Genomic DNA, 23,947 nt, shown 5'->3' with positions numbered 1-23,947 from the left:
CTGCCGCTCAAATCTGCGTCTTCTTATTTCTGTCGAGTTTCACTGCAGAACGCAGAGATTAAAGGGGATTTCTACTTTGGATTCTACTGTTTTTTTATTGCATTTTAACTTTCTGCTGGAGCCGCAGCTTCTAAACAAAAACGTCTCCAGAGACGCGCTTTGTTTTCCCTCCCTGGCCAATCAGAGCGCTTCCTCGGAGTTGGCAGCGAACCGGCCTTTGACACACGGAGGTCTCCGTTTCCCACGACAGGCGATGACCTCGGGGGCGACGGTCCAGCACGCGGACGCTTTTTTCCTCGACCTGAAGCTCGAACGGCGAACTGAACGCATCACTGTTTGTTTACACCAGAATCAGCTGTTTGTTGAGCTCTGCTCGTTCTTCTCTTTGCTCCCTGTTTCCTTTCTTCCCTCCCTCCCTCCTTTATTTCCTCCCTTTGTCCCATCTTCCTCTTTCCTGACTTCGTGTATTCCTTCCTACTGTCTGTCTTTTTTAACTTTGGTTCATAAATCTTGCTTTTGTTCTTTTCTCCCCCTCTTCCTTCTTTCCTTGCTTCTATTCCTTCCCTTTTCTCATGTCTACTTTTCTTCCTTCCTACTGTCTTTCCTTCTGTGTGTCCTCCTCTGCATTCCTTTTCCATCTCATTTACCTTTTTCCTATCCTCCTTCCTTCCCATCTTCCTACCTTCTTGCCTTTCATCTTTTTCATTCCTTTCTTCCTACTGCTTTTGCTTTTTCTTTCTTGCGTCATCCCCTTTCTCCCTTCCTTCCCTCCTTCCTGTCTTCCACATTCCTTCCTTTCTTTCCTTTTCCCCCTTCTTTTCATTTTTTCTATATTCCTGTCTACATTCATGGTGTCTTTCCTTCCCTCTTTCCTTTTCTTATTCATCTCCTTCATTTCCTAATATTTCCTCATGTTATTTTTCTGCTCCCTTTCCTCCTTTATCCTCCACTCACTGATATTACTTCCTTCCTTCCTTCCCTTGTTCTTTCTTACTTTTCTTTCTGTCCATCTTCCTTCCTTTCTTAACTGTTCCAAATTTCCTTTTTCCGTTTTGACTTGCTTCCTTATCTGGGTTCCTACCTTTACTTCCTTATCTTTTTTCTTACCTTAGCTCCTTCTTTCTTCCTTCCCACCTTTCTGCCTAGATTGCTGTCTAGGAAGAAAGATAGGAAGCACGAATCCTTTGCTACTTATTTCCTGTCTTCCTTTTTTCCTTCTCTCTTTTTTCCTTCTCTCTATCACTCCTTAATTCTCTCCTTTCCTCAGTCCTTCATTGCTTTTCTTGCTTTCCTTCCCTCCTGTCCTACTTCCTTCCAGCTCCCCTGGTTTTTTCTTTTTCAAACTATAACCCCAAATAATCAGCCGGACAGGTGAAACCACATCTCTGCCAGCGTGTGTTTCTGTGTGTGTGTGTGTGTGTGTGTGTGTGTGTGTGTGCATTTCTTTGTGCGTGTTTTTATGTATGTATGTGCGTGCATTTCTCTGCGTGTGTGTGTGTGTGTGTGTGTGTGTGTGTGTGTTGGTCCTCTGGCTTCATTAATCTCCATTAGAAAACAGAAGTTAGTTAATGTCTCCTTCGCTCGGCTGCGGCAGCGAGACGCCACGCAGCAGCAGCTGCCCGTCTCACACACACACACACACACACACACACACACACACACACACACACACACAGTTACTTACAACCGTACATACTCAAACATACACACGTTAAATATACAGTTGGCACACACTAAAACCTCACACACACAGAAAAGACTTCAGCAGCTCTGCATGTCTGTGTGTTTGTGTGTGTGTGTGTGTGTCCTCCTTCTATTTTCATTAGCTTCTGACAGACACAACAGCCTTCTCAAGTTAATGACGCCTCCGAGGCCTCGCTGCTGCTCAGTGTGTGTGTGTGTGTGAGTGTGTGAGTGTGTACTTGCACTTGTTCATTTGTTGGTGGGCTCTCTGTGATTTGTGAATTAGGTGCTGTACTAGTAGTACTACTACTCAGAATGAGAAAAGAACAACATGAAAACGGGAGGAGAAACAGAACATAAAAAGGAAGTAGAGAACAGAAGTAACAAAAGAAGAAACACAAGAAGAAGAACGAGGAAGGAGAAGAGAGGAGGAGGAGAAACAGAAAAACCATAACAGAGAGAAACAGAGTAAAAGAAGGAGTAGAAGAAAAAAGGATGAAGAAGAGGAAAAAAATAAGAGAACAAGACGGCACAAAAGGAAAAAGATGGACGAGAGAAAACAGAAAACAGAGAGAAACAAAGAGAACAATAAAAACAGAAGAAGAGGAAAAGACAGAATGAACAAAAGTAACAACAAAGGAAGCAGAACAAAATAAAAAATAGAAAAAAAGGAGGAGTTTTAGAAAAATTAAGATGAAGGGAAAATATGACAGGAAGAATAAAAAGAGGAAGGAAGAGGAGGAGGAAGCAGAACAAACATGAACAGAAGAAGAAGAGTTGGTGTTTCCTGCTGACTGAATGAAAACGGTTTTTCCTGTTTTTGTTTATTTTCTTTTGTTTTCCTCCTTCGGATCAGATTTCCTCCCTCCTGCTGCTCGATCTGTTTCTTCCTGTCGGAGCAACTAATTGACTCCACGCCACACCGCCATACATCCTCATTCACACCATCTCACACACACACACACACACTAACAGCGGCCAGGCCACACCCTTTACATACACACACACACACACACACACACACACACACACACACACACAGACAGCGCCATCGGATTCCTGTCAGAGCGAGTGCCGGCAATCAGAGCGCCGGGCGCTTTAACGGCGCTGAAAGGCCCCGATCGATGCGGTAATGCACTGGCTCCCAGTTATCATCATCATCATCTCTTATCACTGACCCACACCTCCAGCAGGAGGAGGAGGAGTGTGGGGAATGTGGGAGAAGATGGAGGAGAGAGGAGAGATGGGAGATGAAGACGAGGATGAAGAGGGTCTCTGGGTGTTTCCCTTCAGCTGAAAGGAGATGGATGGTGGGGAGTGGGGGGGGTGGAGGCTAAGTGGACATATGAAACAGCTGAGAGACGAAGGCAGCTGATTGGATCATTGGGCTCGAACATCTGGCTGGTTAATGATTGGCTGCTCAGACGCTCGCTCCAATGTGCTAGTCGCCGTTTCATCAAACTTCACTACATTTGATTTACAATACTTCGATAACTGCGACTCTGATGGGAATTTACGAATAAAAAGGGGAAAAAATACAAAAACATCATAAAAATATTGGAGAAAAAAAACGTGAAAATAAGTCAATGAAAAATATTTTTAAAAATATATTTATAAAAACTGATATAGAGAACAAAAGAATGCGTCTAGAAAGTATAAATACAAAAAAATCTAAAAGAAATAGCTTATAATTGATTTTAGATGCATAAAAATATTAAATAAATAAAAAATAAAGGAAAAAAAAACAGTGGTCGACATCGTAACTACATAAAATTTATTTATTTATGGTGGGGGTAAAATCAGTGGAATGGCTCTTTGCCTTTTAGCAGCGCCTAAAATGAAACGTTTGTTTGCGACAGTTCAAAAACAGGCTGCTCATGTTCATCTGATTAGATAAATGAACTTCAGCTCATGAAGAGACAGCAATTAAAATGTGTAGAGAAGAATGGTGTGAAGACTTCCTGTGAGGAAATGAAAACACATTCCTGCACTTTGGATTGTCCCTCTGTGGAAGATTATCAGCAACTCATAACCAAAGTGTTAGTTGATACAGACACTGTCATGTCAACCACTGTTTTTAAACATTAACTTTTTTGCTGCTATGTTTGGTTTTTGGAGCCGCAAGATTTAGACGAAAGGCGAGTCCTAAGCTATCAGCTAACAGTAACTAGCTTTGTTATTGTCTGCATCTGTGGACTGTATGTAACCATAACTAAGATGACTAGCAGGTATCTACTTGCTAGTCTGTTAGTACAGTAACCTCACAGCAGCCATATGATTGGTCAGATAATCTTATTAGTCATGCTCCACCAGCACAAACATGGTCCACAGGTCCAGTTCAGGGACTTAATTAGCTGAGGTGAAGCCTAGCAGACAGCTAGCAGGTACAGCCGCCTGTGTCACCATGTCAAAGAGGCCACGTCCCTAACTGTATATTCCTAAAATAGCTGCTCACTTTTGCTTCTGACAAAAAGGAAAACAGCAGTGGACCAATAAGACTATTTAGATGCTTCAGCTCTATTATTGAGCGCGAGTCTGTGACCTCTGACATATCTGAAATGTACCAATTTTACTAAAGAAAATTCTAATTCGAGATCAAACATCTTTCAGTCACATTATCACTGAATCTTACTTGTATTTTAATATACAGAACCACCAAACATGATAATGGCAACGACATGCAAACGTCACCACGGGAGGCAGACGGATACAGCTGAACACATACACCTTCGCTTTCCAGTTCACACCAGTTTATCTCAGTCTGGGAGGGTTTCACCATCATCAGTGAGTCCAGAACGAGGTGGGTCCTCCTCCTCCTCCTCCTCCTCAGTGCTGCGTTGATTAAACCCACTGAGACTCGTGCTTCTCTTCACATGAAACCTCCCCGTAGCTCCTGTGTAGGTGTGTGTTTGTGTTCATGTGGACATGTTACAGCGCTGTATCACAGAGCAGCCAACAGGAAGCAACTCCTTTGTTTTTAAGGTTTGAGGCCATTTTTTCTTTCCTCTAAAAGAAGCCAGTATAGACGATCAGCTGGCTAGCGCTGTCTCTCAGTAAATTAAAGTAAGTAAACGCTACAGAACATTTATTTTATCAGACGTGAAATATTAAAACATACATGCTTTTACTTAAAGTGGATCTATTCTGCTGTGGAGAAACACATCATCAGCATACAGGCATATTCTCTATTTAAGTAATGAAGGGCAAATATTTTGCTTTTCTTTGTTTCCTGTCATCCTCTTCAAAAGGTAGATTTTCATGTTGAGCTTGACTAGAATTTCTAATTAAGACGTCAGTGTATACACAGTAATCCCTCTGAACCAAAGGATCAGGCTGCTGGAAACTTTCAGATTTATACTATTTTTCTATGTTTGGTGTCATTTAGTGAGGATATTCCTCATGTTAGGACATGAAGTAGCCAATCTGAAATGAAGCTGGTGTAAAGAGGGAGGAGCTGAAACTGCTTGTTTCAGTTTGAACTGAAGGCTGCTCTGTGGTCGAGCGTAAGGCAAATAAAGATTTATATTTTGAACTGTGAGTGAGGAAGTACTCCAGTAGACTTGTCCTTACCGTCAATAATAAACAGTAAACTGATATTTAATATTTAACTAACAGTCCTTTTCCCTGACAAATAATGAAATTTCTCATCTCTAATGATTGATGGTAATATAATATATAAAGGTAAATTGTTGGTATACAGCTTCAGACTCCGATAATGTGTCTGCTTTTGTTGTTAAACACTTTGCTGGTGTGTTTATCAGCTTGGTCACTCATTTCGGGTCATATAAAAAAACTTTTAGTCGATTTTGTACATTCTAGTTACATTTTGAAAATGACTGTGTTACAACTTCAGTTCAGAATTGAAAACTTCACAAAAAATGTGTAAAATGTCAGCAAAAGTGACTAAATGAGCGCGGCTCAATCCCCCGAAGAGGGCTTCTGGGGATTACAAATTACTGTATATCGCCGTCATGAAGATATAAAATTCACAGTTAAATATTTTAAAGCAGTTTAACTTGTAGTGGTATATGAGCAAAATTTATCTAAGACTAGGAATCACTCTTACTGTACTTCGTTTCCCTCCCAAATAACTGTTAAAAAAAAAACCCTCTTGGAGACTGCACCCTCGTGGCCTTGGTGCCCTTGCCCTTCTTCTGTCCATCTCTTGACATATTCCTCCCCTTTTTTCTTCCTCCTACCTCTTTCTCTCTTTTTTCCATTTGGTTTCTAGGGGCTTAATTACAGGGGGCTGGCTCCGTGGTTGAGGAGGTGCGAGGCGAACAGGGATCAGCGTGACCCTGGAGGAGAAGCCATCAGACAGCGGCCTTAACAATGATAAATCACCCTGAGCAGAGCTACAGATACAGCCGCCGCCCCACTGATCTCTATAAAATATGGATGGACCTGCAGCAGGAGGAGGAGGAGGAGGAGGAGGACGAAGGGAGCAGCATCACGGCGGATCTTCAGATTAGCGATTATCAGGCGTAGAGGTATTCTAATGATGTGGGACATGGTGTGGGGTTAATTCCATTCAGAGGAAACGGATTGAAATTCAGCTCATGAACTGAATTCTTCTCATTATTCTCAATGAACACTGAAAATCTCCTCATTCATGAAGTGGGCCGGAATTAATAATCCCCGAACGGACGGACGCCCCCCCACAAGTCCGGATGAGGGTCAATGATCAGAGCTAAAGGTGCACACTCAACACACTAAACACATTTAATCTCCACCCCATGGCTCACAAATCCTCAGAAAAGAGCTTCATGGACCTCATGTTAACAGTAGTGTTTGTTTTTAACAACAGGGCGTCCCGTATTTTAAAGAAATCACCAACATTTATAACCTGATGCCTTTTATAGTTAAAATTATATTAAACCTGATTAAACGACAAATTAAAATTAACGTGAGCACAGTTTCATGTCTGTCCACACACACACAGAGTTGGTTTGGGTAGTTTGACAAACTGGGAAAGACAACTGGTCACTGATGACCTCTGGGGTTTCTCCTGGATCATTTTCAGCCCTCTAATTTCATTTCCAGTCTGGCTGGGCTGGAAGCGGACACCTCAGCGTCCGTCCGTCCGTTAGACTGACAGCGGGCGCATCGTGTTTAGAAGCTCAGGACAAAAGATATTGTGATGGAGATTTTTCTCCTCCTTGTAACATTTTTAAAGATCAAACAATGATTTACACAATAAAGAAAAAGCAGAATAATCAGTAATGACCTGAAGTAATTAAAAATCTTGCTTCTACATTTCTACATCGAAGCAAGATATCTTATTCTTACATGAAGCTAACTGTTATTTTTCTGACATAGCTTTGGAGCTAACAGACTATTAACTCCCTGACTAACCAGTGTTAACTGTTTGAAATGTGTGGTGAAGTTCAGAGAATGAGAGCTTTTAAAAGAGATAAACTGTCAAGTTAGTTAGTTTAGCTTTTATCACTAATATGACAAAAAAATTATTATAAAATAATTTTAATTTATCTCATTTATTTTATTACAATTACAGCTAATATACAACTGTAAAACGACTTTTAATGCATCAGCAAAAATAAGTAGGCTAGTTTTGGTTAGTAATACACAAGTTGGGACGTTCTCTCTGAGCCATTTCAACAACTGCGGAGTTCAAACAACTGTACGTGAGCACAGTTATACGTATGTGTCAGCACTTTGCTGACGTCTGGAAGAAGACCCAAGCTGTCACCCTCAGATGAGAGGAAATTGTTTAGGATGTTCAGGAACAACCCAGGAACCACCGAGGCTCAAGCCTGCCCTAAAGCCGTCTCTGTGCCAGAAACCCAACCAGTTTAAATGAACTCTACCAGTTCTGCCAAGAACAGTAGTCAGACATGCAGCCAGAATTATGCCAGAAGTTTGCCGATGGCTACCAAAAGCATCTGGTCAAGGTGCAACTTGCTAAGGGACGTTTAACCAAACATTAGTGGGGGTGTTTGTATTTGAGCCTATATATAACCTTTGACCCTGTGTGGATAAGAGAAAACCCAAAATAAATTCAGATTTATGGATCTAATTCTTGTTTTTTAGCAGCAGTTCAAGGAAATCATAAAGGCCCAAAGTTACCACGACATACATGCCCAGCTGTACTCCTCTAAACAGGACTCTTGTTAAAATCTGCTGATTTCTGTATTGTGTGACTAAATTATTGCACTTAAGGGAAATGAGCAGAGCAGGTCCACCTTAAGATGATCATTTTGTTCAGTATTGTGTCTGAACGGTCGTCACCTAATCGCGCTTCCTGCTAAGCTAGGCCGAACGGCATTTTCCCATCTTTCAGCTGAAATCAGCCTGATGTTTCTCCTTCTGGTTTCCATATTCACCCTGCTTGCTGCTCCCATAATGCTCTACCTGACGTCTACAACGAATCAATCTGTTCAGCGGCGCCGTGCCTGTCCAAAAACTTAACCCAGCCGCCCAGACATCTCTGTCCGCGCCTGCTGCTGCTGTCCTCTGCAGAGCGGCAGCTGCAGGTGAAAACAAAAGAGAAGTGACAACTCGAGTTAACCCGTCGCTGCTCGGTCACTGCCAGCACGCCGTCCTGTCACCTCGCAGAGCGCCGCTCTTCCTCTCGCCGTGATTCCTCTCCCTCCAAAACGTCCAGGAGGGAGAAACCTGCAGCTTTATTGAGTTTTCTTTTGAATAAATAAATATTTAAAGGGAGAGGATGAGGGAGGAGGGTGTTTGACGTCCCACTCTGGCTGCAAATCAGGCCATCAAAGGGGCCAGACAATGTGTGCTCGCTATTAGTATCAATTTACAAATAAACTGCTTTTTTGGTGACTGGATCTCCGATGTCAGATTTTGATAAATGGTTTCAATTTGGCAGCTGCTTTCGAGTGTCAGAGCCCATCTGACGCTCGCCGCCGGCCGCCGCTGCTCGCTGCCTCAGAGAATCTGCCTCAGTTAGCTCCTCGCAGCCGCTGCAGCCAGAATAATCTCTTCATACTAACCAGGACGCCTGATGGCTGCACGGCTGCATGCCGCGCCTCTGTGTGAGCATACAAATGTCGTTCTGTGGGTGAAACCAGCTCCCTGATTTCAATATTCTCGACTTTGTCTTAAAGGAGCATTTCTGCACTTTTAATTCCCTCTTCCTTCCTCACCGCCTGTCTCCAAAAAGCCTGCAGAGTTTAACACACTGTTAAATGTGTTTCCACTTCCATGTAGAAACCATGTATAAACTTTAAATAAAGGCGTAAAAATTGGCTTAGTTTTTCCATTCTGCTGCCATTTTCAGGTCCAAACTCTTCTACAGTTCCCAAAAACAAACAAACAAATGGTGAGAGTTAAAAACAGTTTGAATTCTTCCAGCTAAAGTGGAACGATCACTGTGGTCATTCCCACATAAGATGTAGGCTGTAATTGAGTTAGGAGGCTGCTGGAAGTTAGATAGCGAGTATATTTCTAAAAACTGAAACGTACATCTCTAAAAAAACTAAACAGCAGTGATGTTTGGACGGTTGGTGAAGTCGGGCTAGTTAACACTACACAAACATCACACAGTGGTCAGTTCTGCTCATCTCCAGCTTTCTTGGGACTCTACCAGAGCAGCTTTGCATGATTCAGACCTCAAAATAATCCATCTTTATGTGATACAACCCCTCATGTCTTCTGATTGGCTGTCCCACATAAACAGAAGGTTTGTGTACCTGAGATGATCAGACAAATGGGATATTCCCCCCTCAGTGACATCATACAGATCCAACACTTTAAACATGCGACTGCAGCGTTTCCAGCAGAATAAGACTCGTTTATGTCCACGTCAGATAAACTAAACTGAAAATGTTCAAAAGACCTTTTGATCTTCCTGAAACTGGACAAAGCTGCTTTAAAATTTTAATGGAACAAAAGTTTTGTGTTCATTCTCTTTAATAAAGACACAATCTGATTGTATCTGATGCTTGTATTTCCTGTAATAATGAGGCACATTTGGACCAGTTTGTTGCACAAAATAAAACCAGAATTTGCACGCTTAAAGGAAAACTGAAAATTCATGAAGAGTTTTGACGTCTTTGATGACGTCCATCACAAATCACACAGGAAACTAATCAAACCAAATGTTTCTCTTTTAGTTAAAGGCATTGAGCACGGAGCTGTGATTATACGAGACATTTTAGAAAATGAATTTTAGTTAAACTTTGTAATTCATGAAATGTTTTAGACCTCCTCCACTTTTAGGTCCCAGAGTTAATTTACATAATTCTGATACGTTTTTTTTCCTCCCTGGGCTTCTGAGAAGCCAAACATCGCCAAACCGATCACGCTTGACGACCATCCGCGCCCTCCTCCCCGCCAGTTGAGGGGAAACAAAACGCAGCGAGAGCAGCAGCAGCAGGATTTGCTCCCATAAACAGCTGTTTCCTGTTTGAAGGCTCGGGAACAATCTGCCCCGCTGGCAGCGAGGAGCGCCGCGCCGTGCCAAGAGCGTACAGAGCAGAACCAACAAATCCAATCAGGCGACTCGAGTTCGGCCCTGTGCTGCATTAGAAGCCTTCAGCTCACAGCGCAGGTGGTCTATGGTGTCCACGGAGGGACAAAAAGCCACTTCAGTTTGAAATCAGCCCTTAATGTGGCCCTAAACCCGATTAAAGCGCCCAATTAGTAGCAGCCTTGAATGACAGGTGCATTATGGGTCATACCTGCCAGACTTAAGCCAACCTCCTGGCCTTAAATCTGACCTTTGACCCGCAGCAGCAAGTTAATGAGTTGTCTTTACTGACCTTAGGTAACCTCTCAGGGTCTCCGGGGTGGCGAGGGATGACCTTCTGTAGCCTCTGGAAGCCGTAGTCGATGGTGGGCTCGTTCAAGGCTGCGGCACAAACAGAAACAGACGAGAGGGTTTATTTAACCCTGAGACGCGTCTGACAGGAACTCAGCTGATTGTTGCAGTTCTGCATCTTTCATCTTCTTCATCATCTTTCTTTTATGTCTTTGTGTGGTCATTTTACACTTTTTTGGTACTTCCATTTGTCTCTTTTTCAAATGTAGTTTTATCTTTTGCCATAGTTTCTGTAGTCCTTTTTCTTCTTTTTTGGTATTTTTGTCTCTTTGCATGGTAGTTTTACCTCTCATTGTGGTATTTGACACATTTTAACGTATCTGTGTCACTGCATTGTTCTAGGTTTTTTTGCGTGTTGTAGTTTTATCTTTTTTGTGGGACTTTTACATCTTCCAACTGTGTCTTTGTATCATTCAGGAGTTTTTTATGTGTCCCGATGATAGTTTTACCTCTTTTTCTAGCTGTCGCACCTCTTACTGTACTAATACATTTTCCTACAGAGTCTCTTGCTCTGGTCAGGATGGTCTTGTGCCTTTTTGTTTGTGTTTTGAATCTTCCTGCTTTGCATTATTTGTGTGTCTCTTGTTTTAACAACATATTTCAGCAATTCCTTTGAAGATTTCTGCGATTGTGCTGAAATCGAAAATAAAAACACATCCCCAACTCGTAAGATACAATTTTAATGCAACATTGTCGAACTGTGCTCGTTTTTTGCACACACGTGGAAAAGCCAGGTTTTTCGCGACTTCCTGTCATTTCCTGAAGTTTAAACTCGGCAGGGATCGTTTCACCTCCCTCTCCTCTGATCTCCTGTTGGTTCGTGTTAGCAGTGAGCGCTAACGGAGAGGGCGAGCGAGCGCCGTCAGCTGATCTCGCTCTCTCTTATCTCGGCTGCTGTTTATCAAGTGCGAGACCTCACACTCCACCTCTCCTCCACAGCTAATTCAATCCAGCCTCCCCTCCACCGAGCCCTCTCTCTCTTTTCCTTTCTCCTCCACTCATTCACCTCCACAAACAATCTGCCTTCCTCCTCCACCTCCTCCTCCTCTTCCTCCTCTCTCCATATGCACTGAGCAGAGCTGGAGAAACATCCGGAAATGAGTTCGGGGAGATACTTCTCCATAATCAAGCCCATTAATCATAAAAGGCTGTCAAATTTGACTTTGGGGACAATTTGTCAGCCGATCTTGCCCACTCCGCTTTTGTCACCGTTGGCTCTTGTATTCTGTAAGGATGATTGACACTCCAAATGCCGCTGAGTAGAATAGCTAGTTTGCGCTAATATGCATAACCGCGGCTTTCATGAATAAGAATAAGGCAGCTATACGGCGGCACAGAGGGGTCTCCTTCAAAGGGCCCCGCCGCCGTTTGTCGCCAGCGCTCCAAATAGATGTTATTACCATTATAACAATATTTGTTTTCTTTTCCCGGGAATGGGCGACCGCGAGCTGCTAAATCAAATTTGTCGGAGCCCGTTTCAAGCGGCGGCGGAGGAGAAAAAGGGCTTTCAGGCTGCAACTGGGGTGGGGATGATATCTGAAGGGTGACAGAGTGCTGAGGGACATGGCCCTCGCCGCAGGGGCTGCCATGTTGGATTCCTCGCCTCCCCGCCTCCCTGAGAGGAAGCAGAGAGCAGCGCGGCCTGAATCTATTACCTCGGCCCGCCGCGAATGAAAGAGCGATTCATTGCGGGATCCCAAAGAGACTTTTTGGGGGGATGCGGAGCAGCAGAGGATGAATGGAGATAATGCACCGGGACGACACGAGCAGCAATCAGCGGCGAATCCCAAACTGGATTGCCTCCTGACGCTGCGTACATACATCCCAACTTATAAAACAAGTGAGAGGCACTATGGGAACTGCTGCAATAGAATAAAAAACCCATTTACACTCAGCGGGAGGGGGGGTCTGTGATGGTTAACTCTCCATCTCCATCAGAAGAGGAAGTGTTCTCATCTCTGACCTCCGAGCTGATACGAGATGCTGAGAAATGATACTGATGTGTTTCAATCGAAGGCGACATGTCTGCAGATAAACATCAAAAAAACCCGGAAACTTCCTCAGGGCCAAAAGTTCCTCCAGATCTCTGAGATCCGAGTCCCTGATCTGTGCTAAAAGTCTCGGGAAGAATCCAGAACACGAGCCTCATACCTCTATCCTGGCCCTCTCTCTCCTTAGTTTGGACACATTTTCTCTCTGAGTTGCTGGTTTGAAGATTTTCTGGTTACTTCACTTTAGTTTTGCCTTGTTATTCGTCTTGTTATGTGTTGGGATGACTTTAATGTGGCATTTTTCACAAGCACTTGACAAACTTTTATTACTCAATGACAAAAATAAAATACAAAATGTTTGGAAAACAAAATATTGTTTTAGGAACAAGTACATGATTGAGAAGCCTAGTTTTATCTGTCAACCTCCTGCCCATGGGCTCATCGCCAAGCGTGTGGACGTTATCACTGTGATGTCATCCAACATCAGCAGCTTTCCTGCCACCATAATGTTTCTTCAGTGCAACTAGTGACACTAATGCTAACAAGCTGCATCCACAGACACAAATACCTGAGTGCTCAGCGACAGCCAGATGTCTTGGACGGTCTGTTAGTACAGTGACCTCACAGCAGCCCTCAATTGGTCAGATGAGGTCATTAAAAATGATCCAAAAGGCTCCAACAGCACAAACACGGCCCAGAGGTCCAGTTCAGTTAGCTGAGGTGAAGCCTAGCAGCTACAGCCACATGTGTCACCATCCACCTGTCAGTCAAAGAGGCCACACCCCTAACAATACAAACTTTGAGCCTGAATATAATTTAAACAGGTGAAATGTTATAAATGGGGACATTAGAAATTCTGCTGGCTGTAAACGTGTTTACATGGGAGTCTATGAGGACTGACTCCTGGAGCCTCCGGTGGACGTCAGAGCAACTGCAATTTGGTTGAACCTTGGTTCACACTTAAACTCTTGGACGCCAACATTCAGCCACAGACAGATGTGGTTTATTTCCGAAGTTTAAAACAGACGAGAAGTTTTATTCTGAAAGGTCTAAAGGAGCTGCTCTGGTTTGTAGAATCCACACCGCTGTGGACTCATCAGAGCCCACAGTGGTGTGGGCTCTGATGAGTACACTGAGTGTCTCGATAAGTCGAGTGGGTTTGATAAAACATCTGGATTCAGACACCTCTCTCCAGAGATGTGACAGCGCTCTGAGGTCGCGATCGTTGCTGGAGGTGGAGACGACCACAGACGGAGAATGAAACAAAGACAGAAGTTTTAATGAACCTCTGATGGGGATCGACCCCCCTACAGACATTAAGCCCATTACTTTGCCTTATTAAAATCTCGCTGCACTCTGACCCCAGCGCCCCATTGGCTGCCTGCAGGGCCCCATGCTCCTCCCAGCCAATCGATAAAGACCGCCTCCTTCCAAAGGAGCCGGAGTAATTGGAGAATGGCGGCTGGCAGCGCGAACCCTGACCCCTCCCTCCCCCACCCTCCCCCCACCCCACGCATTACACCGCCCATATGAAGACAGATTGCCTGATTTAGTGTAAACATATGCTGCAATTCTAGGCATCAGTGCCACTTTCTCCATCGTAATTTGTATTGATTTTTCTCTGCTCCTCTTTGTTCAGCGCGAGGAGGCCGCGGCCGTCGCTTTCTCCTGCCGTCTGATGCTTTTTATAAATCAGAAAAGGAGCAGAGGAAGATAATTCAGAGGTGAGAGGAGGGCGGGAGAGACAGAGGCAAGCGAGAGGAGGGGATTTTTTATATATTTCATCAAGTATTTATCACTCTCTCCCTCTCTCTCTCTCTCTCTTTGGGTTCTTCTCTCTGCCCTCGCTGTGAAGGTGATCAAACGGTCGGCCGGCGTCCTGCTGAGCGGCACGCTCCGTTATTAGACCGCTAAGTGACTGAGGAGAGGAAGAGCAGAGAAGAAGGGGGAGGCGGATCACATTTGAAACTAATTTCTTCACGGCAGATCTGGAGCGGTGGAGAGGAGGAGGATATTTTACACACTTACAGGAAAGACGTTCACTTCCTGCTCAAACACCCAGCAACTCCTGCTCGATTAACAATGTCTGAACAATCAAGACAGAAGCTTTAAAAAAAAAAAAAGAGTCAAATAAAAGCAGGAGACACATAAAATTTACAGAAGGTGATAAAAAGTAACAGGATGAGAAAGAAGGCTTTAAAACAGAGCGAAATGCTGCAGGATGAAAGTGAGGATGTAAAATGTATCCATGCTGGACCTCCGTGGGTCTGAGGGCTCAGGCTTTTTAAAGTGACCACTAGTGCTTCATGAGACGGCTAAAAACTATACTGAGACACACACAGTCCCAGAAAAACATTACAAAACAAAGAGGAAATGCAAAAAATAGCAAAATAAGCAAAAAGAAAAAGAGCAGAAAGCAGAGGTCAGACTTAAAATTCTGGAAATGAGTCTGAAAACGTTCAATCACTGCATCCCTAATTACCCAGCTTTTATTGTGAAAGGGTGCAGCCACACTGAAGAGTGCATGAATCAAACGCGCTTGTTTTAAAGCTGAAGCCGCAGATCTGGATTCTTGTCTCGATGCTTCTCCTGCTGTCAAACTGACCACCAGGTGCTTCTCACCTGTCCGGCTTCGCCCTGACAGCGAGCTGAGGGGGAATCTTCCTCTTCCTCTCCTCGCTCTGGGATCATTCGCTGCTTCTGGCTGCAGATGGCGGCTGATCACAGATCAGAGGATCAGAGCTCCAGGAGGGAGGACGGCGGATTACTGGAACATCTCAGCAGGCTCATTACCCCGCTCGCTTCGGCTCCCACAATCCAGCAGGGCGCCGTGCTTCAGAGGAGAGCCCGCCTCTGTTTACATCCTCCTCCTCCTCCTCACTACTGTTTACATTTATCTTTCATTTGCTGCTCCTCGCCCTGAATCTGCTTTTCCACGCCGCTGGTTTGTACATATTTACCAGCCGGAGATGAAATCCGCACTTTAGGGTCTCTGCTCACCTTTACCGTTTTTGTTTTGGTGTTCACGGCCTCGTCGCAGGCGCTCTCGTGTCCCCGATGAGCCGGCAGACTTCAGTGCTGCGTGGTTTCCTCCTGTATTACTCTCATCATTTCAAATAGGCGCCGCTCATCCGTCCCGCAGTAACGTGTGCTGCAATTTCCCATCTCCCCCGGCCGCATGATTGATGCAGGTCAGTGCAGCGTTTGGCCTCATGGCCCGCCGATCGCAACTGCTGATGATTCCTCGCCTCCTTCAGTGTGTGTGTGTGTGACAGATGCACGACATGCCGAGCCTTAAGTGGACGCGCTGATTTGTTTTTCTGCTTGTCAAGTGGCCAACCGGCGTCAGCTGGGGCGGGGGGGCATGCTGACAGGCTGCCATAACGCCCCGAATGCATCTTTTCAGCGGATTATTGATCTGCTCTGACTTCCAATTCATCACTCAGTCATCGCAGAGAGCAGGGGCGACGCGGCAGGTCTGCAAATGACAGCGAGCGTAAAGTTTCCTCTGCAGCTTGTTTGTTTTACATGGATGTGTTTTACATGGACGCTGGTGTGACGAGGAGGGCGGTCCTGTGAGGACATGTCTGCACGTGTTTAAGTAAAACAAGCAGAAAATGGAAACGGAGATAAAAAATGAGCAAAAACAGATCAAACGTATGAACTGAGTCTATCTGCACTTCTACGACTACTTTCAGTGGCCGATGATTCCGTGTTGCAGAGGATTTGGGCGTCAGCGTTGGTTTGATGTTGAAATGTTTTTCTTTCATTCTTTACGCAATGAAGACGCGATCTTCTGATGAAGATCAGAGTCGGCCCTCCCGAACCCGCCAGGTGTCTTCAGGTATCTCCAGGTACCGTCGTCTCGTCTCTGTAACCCACATGAGCGCCCACTCCCTTCTGCTTCCTCCTCTGAGAGCCGTCACTGACGCAACAGCCCCTGTGATTAGAGCGAACATCCGCCCCGACGCCGCGTGTTAATCAGCGAATAATTACCTCGCCATGATTAGAGCCGGCCGAGCAGAGTGCCTCAAAGAAATAGGCCCCCCACCTGAGAAGTTATTATTTTCTGGAGTGGCGGCCGAAAATGCCCCCGCAGAAACGGCTAATTACCCGACATTAGTTCCACAAGTCCCCGTTCCCAAAGTGGAGCTCTTTGATATATGAAATGTGGTGCGTCTCTGCTGAGAGTCGAGGAATTCCCGCGGCGGAGAGCACACTTCTGCCGTCTATTAAAAGACGACACGAGAGGCGAGATCAAAGGCGGGGACGCGACAGCGCTCGTGTTGTTTCATTGCTGCCGTGTGATCGCCACTAAGTGACTGAGACGCGCCTCCTGACGCATCACATCCCGACTCTGTAACACAAACTCGCTGATCACTTTATTAGGAACACCCAAACCATAAATTCTGCCTTCATGAAGCGTCTTAAGTTTAAACATCCGGCCGAGGTAAAGCAGGACGACGGGTTTCCTCTGGTGTTTTGTAGTAGTGAAGAATAAAACCATATAAAAAACTCTGTTTATATTTACATCACTAAAAGATGAAAGATCGTTTTAACCCTGTGAGATATTATAAATCACCCAGCAGCCACGATCCTGACCCTAACCCTGCGTTTTAGCTGTTTGTCTTTAAAAGTTGTTTGGTTCCCTGATTGGGAAAACTTTGGAGAACAATTTAAAAAATAAACATTCTGATGGTTCAGGTTCAGGTTCTCGTCCTTGCAGGTGAAGACTTCGACCGTACGCGGTTATTTTTACAGAAAACAGAATTTATCCGAGATGAAGAAAGTGCTGAACTTCACTGAATGAAGCCTCGACAGTTGGTGCTGTTCAAACGTGCCGAGGATGCACCGCGTGACCACGCAGGCGTCGAGTCCTCAGCACAGAAAACAAGACACGGGGAAAGAACGCGAAGAGAATAAATTTTGTCGACCGGAACCCAAACTGTATCATAAATAATCTGTAGTTTTGGAGTTTAACTACTTAGATATTGATAAAAACTTGCCTGCATGCACCCTGAGTTAAATAGACTTATTTGTTAAATGTGTATTTTTCCTGACTGTGAAGCACCTGTAATGGTGTGTTTTTCTTCTCCTGTGGGGAGCGTAAAGTGCTTTTAATAATCCTGAGAGGACCTGCAGACAAAGGGCTGAAAAACCTTCACAGTGAATAATCTGCTGAACATCTGTCCAACATCAGGCCGCGAGCGGGCGGCGCTCTTCATCTTAAAGATGTGAATCAGATAATCAAGTTTCTATTAATGAGACTGTACATCACACACACACACACGCCGGTCAGTTAATTCGTGTTACAGTAACTTTTGTCACCTCATACACTCTGTGAGGGCGCGGCGTTGGCGGCGGCCGGGGCCGGAGGTGCCTGTCAATCACTGTTTAAAGTTCATGAAATTTCTATGAGCATCGATTGCAGCAGAGGCGGGTGTAGGAGGTGGAGGAGGGTGTTAATGACTCCACTGACTGATGCAAGCGCCTCACTTTTAATCCGCCTCCTCGCCTCGCCCTCTGTGCTGCGAACAAGTCTGACGCTTGTGAAGAAGAAATAACGCCGCCGCAGGTCTGACTGTGCTTAAATCACAGGTAACATCTGAAGCACGTCTTCTTAAACATCTGCTGGAGTTATTCGGGGCGACGCACAGATGTGAGCTTTCAACACAAAATAAAGATGATGTTTAATCAAGATTTAGACGTCACTAAAACAAAAACACACGAACTGTAAGTTTTTAAATAATCAATCTACAGCTGAGTCACAAACCTGAACAGCCAATCACGTCTGGCATTCACTCTGAACGAGCTTCACTGGGGCACTTAGAGCAACACGTTCTTTTACCCAAGAATTTGCTCCTCATGCCGCGCGCTAATGGCTTCGACCAGCCAAAATCTTAATTTTAATTCACTGAAATTTCCTTAATAGATCAACAAACGACCAACAGTCATCTCAAAGTGCCTTATATTATAAGGTAAAGACCCTGGAGAGACAACTGAAGAGAGAGTCCAAGACCCCCTGTGAGCAGCACTTGGCGATGGTGGGAAGGAAGAACTCCCATAAAACAGGAAGAGACTTCTAACAGAACCAGGATCAGGGAGGGGCAGTGATCTGCGCTTTCTGCCAGGTGTTTGTGTCAGAGTTATTCTAAAACTGACTCCAGGATTAAACGCTGGTCTGAGCTGTAGTAAAGCAGCTGCAGGCTCGTTAGCGGTGTTGTTCCTGGAAAGAGCAAATCCTGAACTTACAGCCAAACTGTGGCCTCATGATTAGTACGTCTGGTCCTTAATCTGTTCAACTTAACATGAAACAAACCCACAAACTACAAAATTAAAGCGCACTGAATCCCTCTTCCTGTAAACCAGCATTTTGTCTTTGGGAATTATTGCTGTCGGGGCCAGAGAGGGTTAAATATAATAATAAGACGAGGCTGAAGTGACGTTTCGGTGGTTCAGACGGAGGTTTTTCGGGCTGAATTATGAGTTCTGTCCTCGCTGCGAGTGCTGCCATAAACGGCGTTTGCATCGTCTTCTCTTTGTTTCCGTCAGCCGCTGTAAGCCGATCCCGAGCAGGCTACAGATAATTGCCTCCATGTGTTACTGCGACAGTAATTAAACAATAAAAATTCAGAAGTCAATTAGCGAACGGTGCCTCAGACGTGTCGACAGGAGAAGGGGGAACAGCGAAAACAGAGGGAGCGCCTCCTCCTCCTCTCCTCCAGCTGAGGTCGGAGGTGTAACGCCGGCCTCTCGGTTACACGTTTGCAGACCTTCAGCGAACCCTCTGGAACAATCTGCTAATGTTTTCCATGTGTGCCGAGGAGGAGGAGGAGGAAGAGCAGAACTTACAAAGTGCTTCATTGTACTTTGAGAAAGGAGCTCAGAGTGAGGAAGTTGCGTTTGAGTTCAGACTTACTATTAATGAACCAGGTCTGCATCACACGAGGGCATACGGGCTCACTGATTGGTCCGTTCTAGTGATGTCATCCCAAATGATCAGGTGGTTAAATTAAGCTCAGTTTGGGAAACGCTGCAGCTCCTTCGTTTATTTAATGAACGCAGCAACATAAACAACGTCAAACATCTTCAAGATCATCATGTTTAGACCTGGAATAGTCAGACCTGTAAAACACCGTTTACACTTGGAGTATCACTCAGGCTGCCTGTGTAGGCTTGACCTCTGACCTCTGACTTTTCCATGAAGAGGAGAAGTAATATGGAGAACAAACAGGATAAACTGAGATTCATCATCCATCACTGAGCACTGGAAGATTGTGAGGAGGGCGGCACTAAATCAGCAGAAGTTTGACCTTTGCATCCACAGGAAAACACTGAATCCTTTAATTATTCCAGTAAAACAATTATCCAAGTAAGTGGAGTGGATTTTTTTTGCAGAGCTGCTTAATCTCAGGGCCGGTCCCAGAGGGATCCCAACGCCCACACCGGAAAACCACCAACAAAAACAACACGGAGCGGAGAGGGGACGGATGGAGGGTGCATCCCAGTAACTTAAAAACCACCACCGTGAGGATTACAGCGTAACATCAGTGCAGTAGGTTTGCCTGCAGGAGACAAGGGACCGACTACCTCTGAGGTATTTTGTTCTGAAGCAGCATTTAAAACCAGAGCTGAGAGCTACATTTACTGCAGCGCTCCAGCTCGGAGGTGGAAACAAGAAACTTCACCTCAGAAACGGATCTGAAATCATTAAAAGTCCCAAAGTGCAGAGACACAAAACCACCCGTTCTCTAAGGGAGAGAAAAACTACAAAACGCCATTTTAAAAAAACCCAAAACTATGTGCTTGCAGTCGCCGCTGCAAGTCCGGCTGTGCTTAAATCTCAGGTAACATCTGAATGAGGAAGACAAAAAGTTTGAAACTGCAGGAAACATCATAAAAATCCAGAAAGATTAATTTTCTATGAATCAGAAAGTGCAGAACAAACCCAGGGGACTCCAGAAAAAACAACCTCATTAAACATGGAAAAAAACCAGAATATCAGATCAGGAATATCATCCAGACCAGACCTGGAATATCAAAGATGATCTGAAGCTGGAATAACAGGTTTGGAATATCTGTTCTGGAACTGGCGGCTGAAAAATTCAGACCTGGATTTGAGTTTTTCTCAACTAAGTTTGTCGTTACGTCGAATAACACACAGTGAGTTTTAAGCAGAAAGTTCTACCAGTCTGTGTGGAAGTAAGTCTGACCTCTGACCTTCAGTTTTCCACAGAGGGGGCTGAAGAGAACAGGGATGAGCTGCTGCAGAAGCATAAACACTACAAACCTGTAGAACTAGAATATTAAAAAATAAAACCCAGAAAAATGGAGAAGACTAAAAATGCAGTATAAATAACAATTACTGTTTAAATCATGGAAATATTCACGCGTATATATAAACATCCAGAGCCCAGCACATTACCCATGAAACCCACAGACACGGATTTCTGCACCACAGCAGCAGAAATAACAAGAAAAAAGAACCAGTATGAAATAATTTGGCTCATTAGAGTTAAATCTCTACAAGAAAGAACAAAACCAGAAATCTGAGTAAGTAAAATGTTCCACAGGGTGAAGCAGAGAAAACAGCCAATAAAGAATAAACACAAGCTCAGTAAAACACAAACAGCTCCATAAAAGTAGAACAGAACAGCTGAGAGAGGATGTGCTCAGTTTGGAGAAGCTGCCGTAATAATGCGGACACTGAGTGCTTCGATGCAATGCTGACATGTCCACATACTTTTGGAGTGTACACAGCTGAGCAGCTGCAGCTCCCAGCAGGCCTCAGTGAGGCGTACAGAAGGGGGGGGGGGTCAGGCATGTTGAGGCCTGCCTGATGATGATGTTGATGATGATGATACTGGTGCTGGGTGTCCTCCAGTTAACGCCTCCAGTTTGGCTCCAGTTTGTGGCCTCCCTGCTCACACTGGGCACAGACTTTTGTTCCTGGAGGAGGAACTACATCAATAATCTGCTGCAAACATGATCTCCATATCAGGAATCAATATTTTTCCTTCTGTCTGGTTTTTTAAACCCGGGATCACATCTTTCTCCTCTTACTCCTCTTCCTCCTCCACCCGTCCTCCTCTCCCTCCTTGTCCTCCCTCCTGGATCTGACTTCATCAACTTAGTTTGCAACACCTCCCTCCTCTTTTCTCTCTTCTCCCCCTTCATCTGACTTCATCATCTCAGTTTCTCTCTCCCTGTCTTCCTCCTCCTCCTCCACCCTTCTCTCTCTCCAGGGCTGCAGATCCCCAGGTGCAGCTGCAGGAGGAGGGGGAGGAGGGAGGCGCAGTTGGGATGGAGGGGTTGAAATTAATGAGGGGAGCCTGGAGGTATTGACTTTCCTGGGAAAACACAGCTCTCTAAAAATCAGTGGCCGAGTGCCGCAATAACTCAGCACCCATCGATCCCACAGCTCCGCTCCCCTCCCGCGCCTCCCCCGCGCCTCCCCCCGCAGGCTGCATTGATCCGTGCATTACAAGCACCGAGGAGGTGTGGACCCGGCAGCACCAGCGACTCAACACCCACAGCCGAGTGGAGGGAGATACCAGGAACACCAGAAACCACAGGCCTGCAGAAAAATTACACAGTACTGCAGGAGTACTACAGGAGTAATTCAGCTACACTGTAGGACTACTACAGTAGTACTACAGTAGTACTACAGCTACACTGCAGGATACAGAACCAGCAGGTATACTACACAGTACTAGAGAAGTGCTCATTAGAATCACAGAATACTACAAAAATACAGTGTACACAGTAAATACTACACAAAATACTACAGATACTGTGAACCTGGAAAAGCTGCAGATCCAATAAAACTACAAAAACACTAAACTGCAAAAGTAAAAGAAGTGAAAAAAACCCTACTAAGAACCAGTTCTTAAAGAAAATACTACAAAAACAAAACTACAAAAACCCCAGAAGTATCAGAAAACCAGTTTACATTAAAAGAGTTTAAAGTAAAAATGGATTTATCATCTAAACTAAATGCAAATAAAATAAATAAATAAACATTAAATGTGGCACAATGAGCCAGGTGATCTGTGTATCTCAGTGGTAATCTGCTTGGAGTGCAGATGATTAGCAAGGAAGACGAGGAGGAGGAGGAACCTCTTCAGCTCTCAGGCTTTTTGTCATTCCGCTCAGCTTTCTTGCCTTTGGCCAGTTTTTCCGAGCGAAGCCGCGGGATCAAATCCTGAAGCCGCTCAAAGCTGCAGAGAGGAAGGGAGACGGGAAATCTGGGAAACACTCGGATCCCACTGCTCGTCACTCTACCTTCGGCTGAGAGGCAGCAGGAGAGGCAGAGCAGCCGGGGGAGGAAACAAGGGAATACTAACGGGAATGTTCACAGAAGAGCTGCTCTCTGATTGGCTGGCTGAGACCCATCTCCCCGTTTAGGGTGTATAAATGTGCAGGTACGCACACTGAACTTCAACCTAACCACTGGAGAGAATCCTGAAAACCCCAACAACTTCCTCAAGGACACCTCCAACCTATTTAAAAACCCTGGAACTTGCTCAAGGGACCTTTACAACTTCCTCAAGGACCACCAACTAAATAATTAAGAAGTTCTTTAATAACCCCTGGAATCTCATTAAATAGTCTTGGCCTGCTTGAGGAACACTGGAAACTCCTCAAGGTCCCTTCAACCACCTTAATAAGAATTAGGAGCACTGGAACTTCTCCAAGGGCCGCTGAAATCAGCTTAAGACTGCTTACTGATACCTACGACCTCCTTCTAAAATCCAGATCCTTCAAGTCCCTTTAACCTCCTTAAAGACCACCACCTGACCACTGAAACCTGACCATGGTGTCCTGGAGCATCTCCAACCGCTGGAACAGTCTTCAGACTCTGTACAGGATGCCTAAAATCTTTTTAAACCCCATTTGTACGCTCTCGAGGAAAATCCTCAAGAATACAGAAGACTGATCAAGAACTCCAACTTCCTTAAGGATACCAACTTCCTAAAGAATCAATAAAAACCTGTGTTAAAGCCTTTAACACAACCAGACGAAATCCTGGAACCTATCTAAGATGCCTACAACTTCCTTAAGAAGGCTAGATCTGCTCAGAAACCACTGGAAACTCATCTAAGTTCACTTCACCCGTTTGAACCCGAGAAAACTGACTCAAAGACACCTGAGACTTCGCTGCAACCTCCTGCAGACCCCAAAGGTCCTTGAAAAGGCTCCAGGTATTCTTATGAAAACAGTAGGAGCCTTGAAGGGTTTCCAGGGGGTTTTGAAGGGCTTTTGTTGTGTGGGCTCATAAAGGAAATGACATCAGCAGGCTGTTTTCTCTTCATTTACCTGGCGCTCGCCTGCTCGGTATCTAAAACTCGGCTCAATTTACATTCATGAACACAACACGCTGTTGGCACACTGAGCGCGCTCTGAAGCGCACAGCGACGCCTGCTCCTGCGTCTCTGAACGTGTCATGTGTAAATCAGATGAAGCGGCG

General features: G+C 44.9%; 1 protein-coding gene across 5 annotated transcripts in view; it reads right to left on the bottom strand.

Moving 5' to 3' along the window:
• The window catches only part of LOC100695038 (transcription factor COE3), a 145,860-nt gene that overhangs the window by 16,998 nt on the left and 104,915 nt on the right, over window positions 1-23,947 (bottom strand). For all 5 annotated transcript variants that reach the window (XM_003447623.5, XM_005453249.4, XM_005453250.4 and 2 more), the window contains exon 11: window positions 10,428-10,516. In XM_003447623.5, the coding sequence (XP_003447671.1) occupies window positions 10,428-10,516 (89 nt within the window). The remainder of the gene's footprint in view (window positions 1-10,427; window positions 10,517-23,947) is intronic.

The sequence above is a fragment of the Oreochromis niloticus genome, linkage group LG2 (genome assembly GCF_001858045.2).
Source record: "Oreochromis niloticus isolate F11D_XX linkage group LG2, O_niloticus_UMD_NMBU, whole genome shotgun sequence".
Taxonomy (NCBI): Eukaryota; Metazoa; Chordata; class Actinopteri; order Cichliformes; family Cichlidae; genus Oreochromis; species Oreochromis niloticus.
The sequence above is the reverse complement of the archived record's forward strand: the minus strand, read 5'-3'. Positions and strand labels throughout refer to the sequence as shown.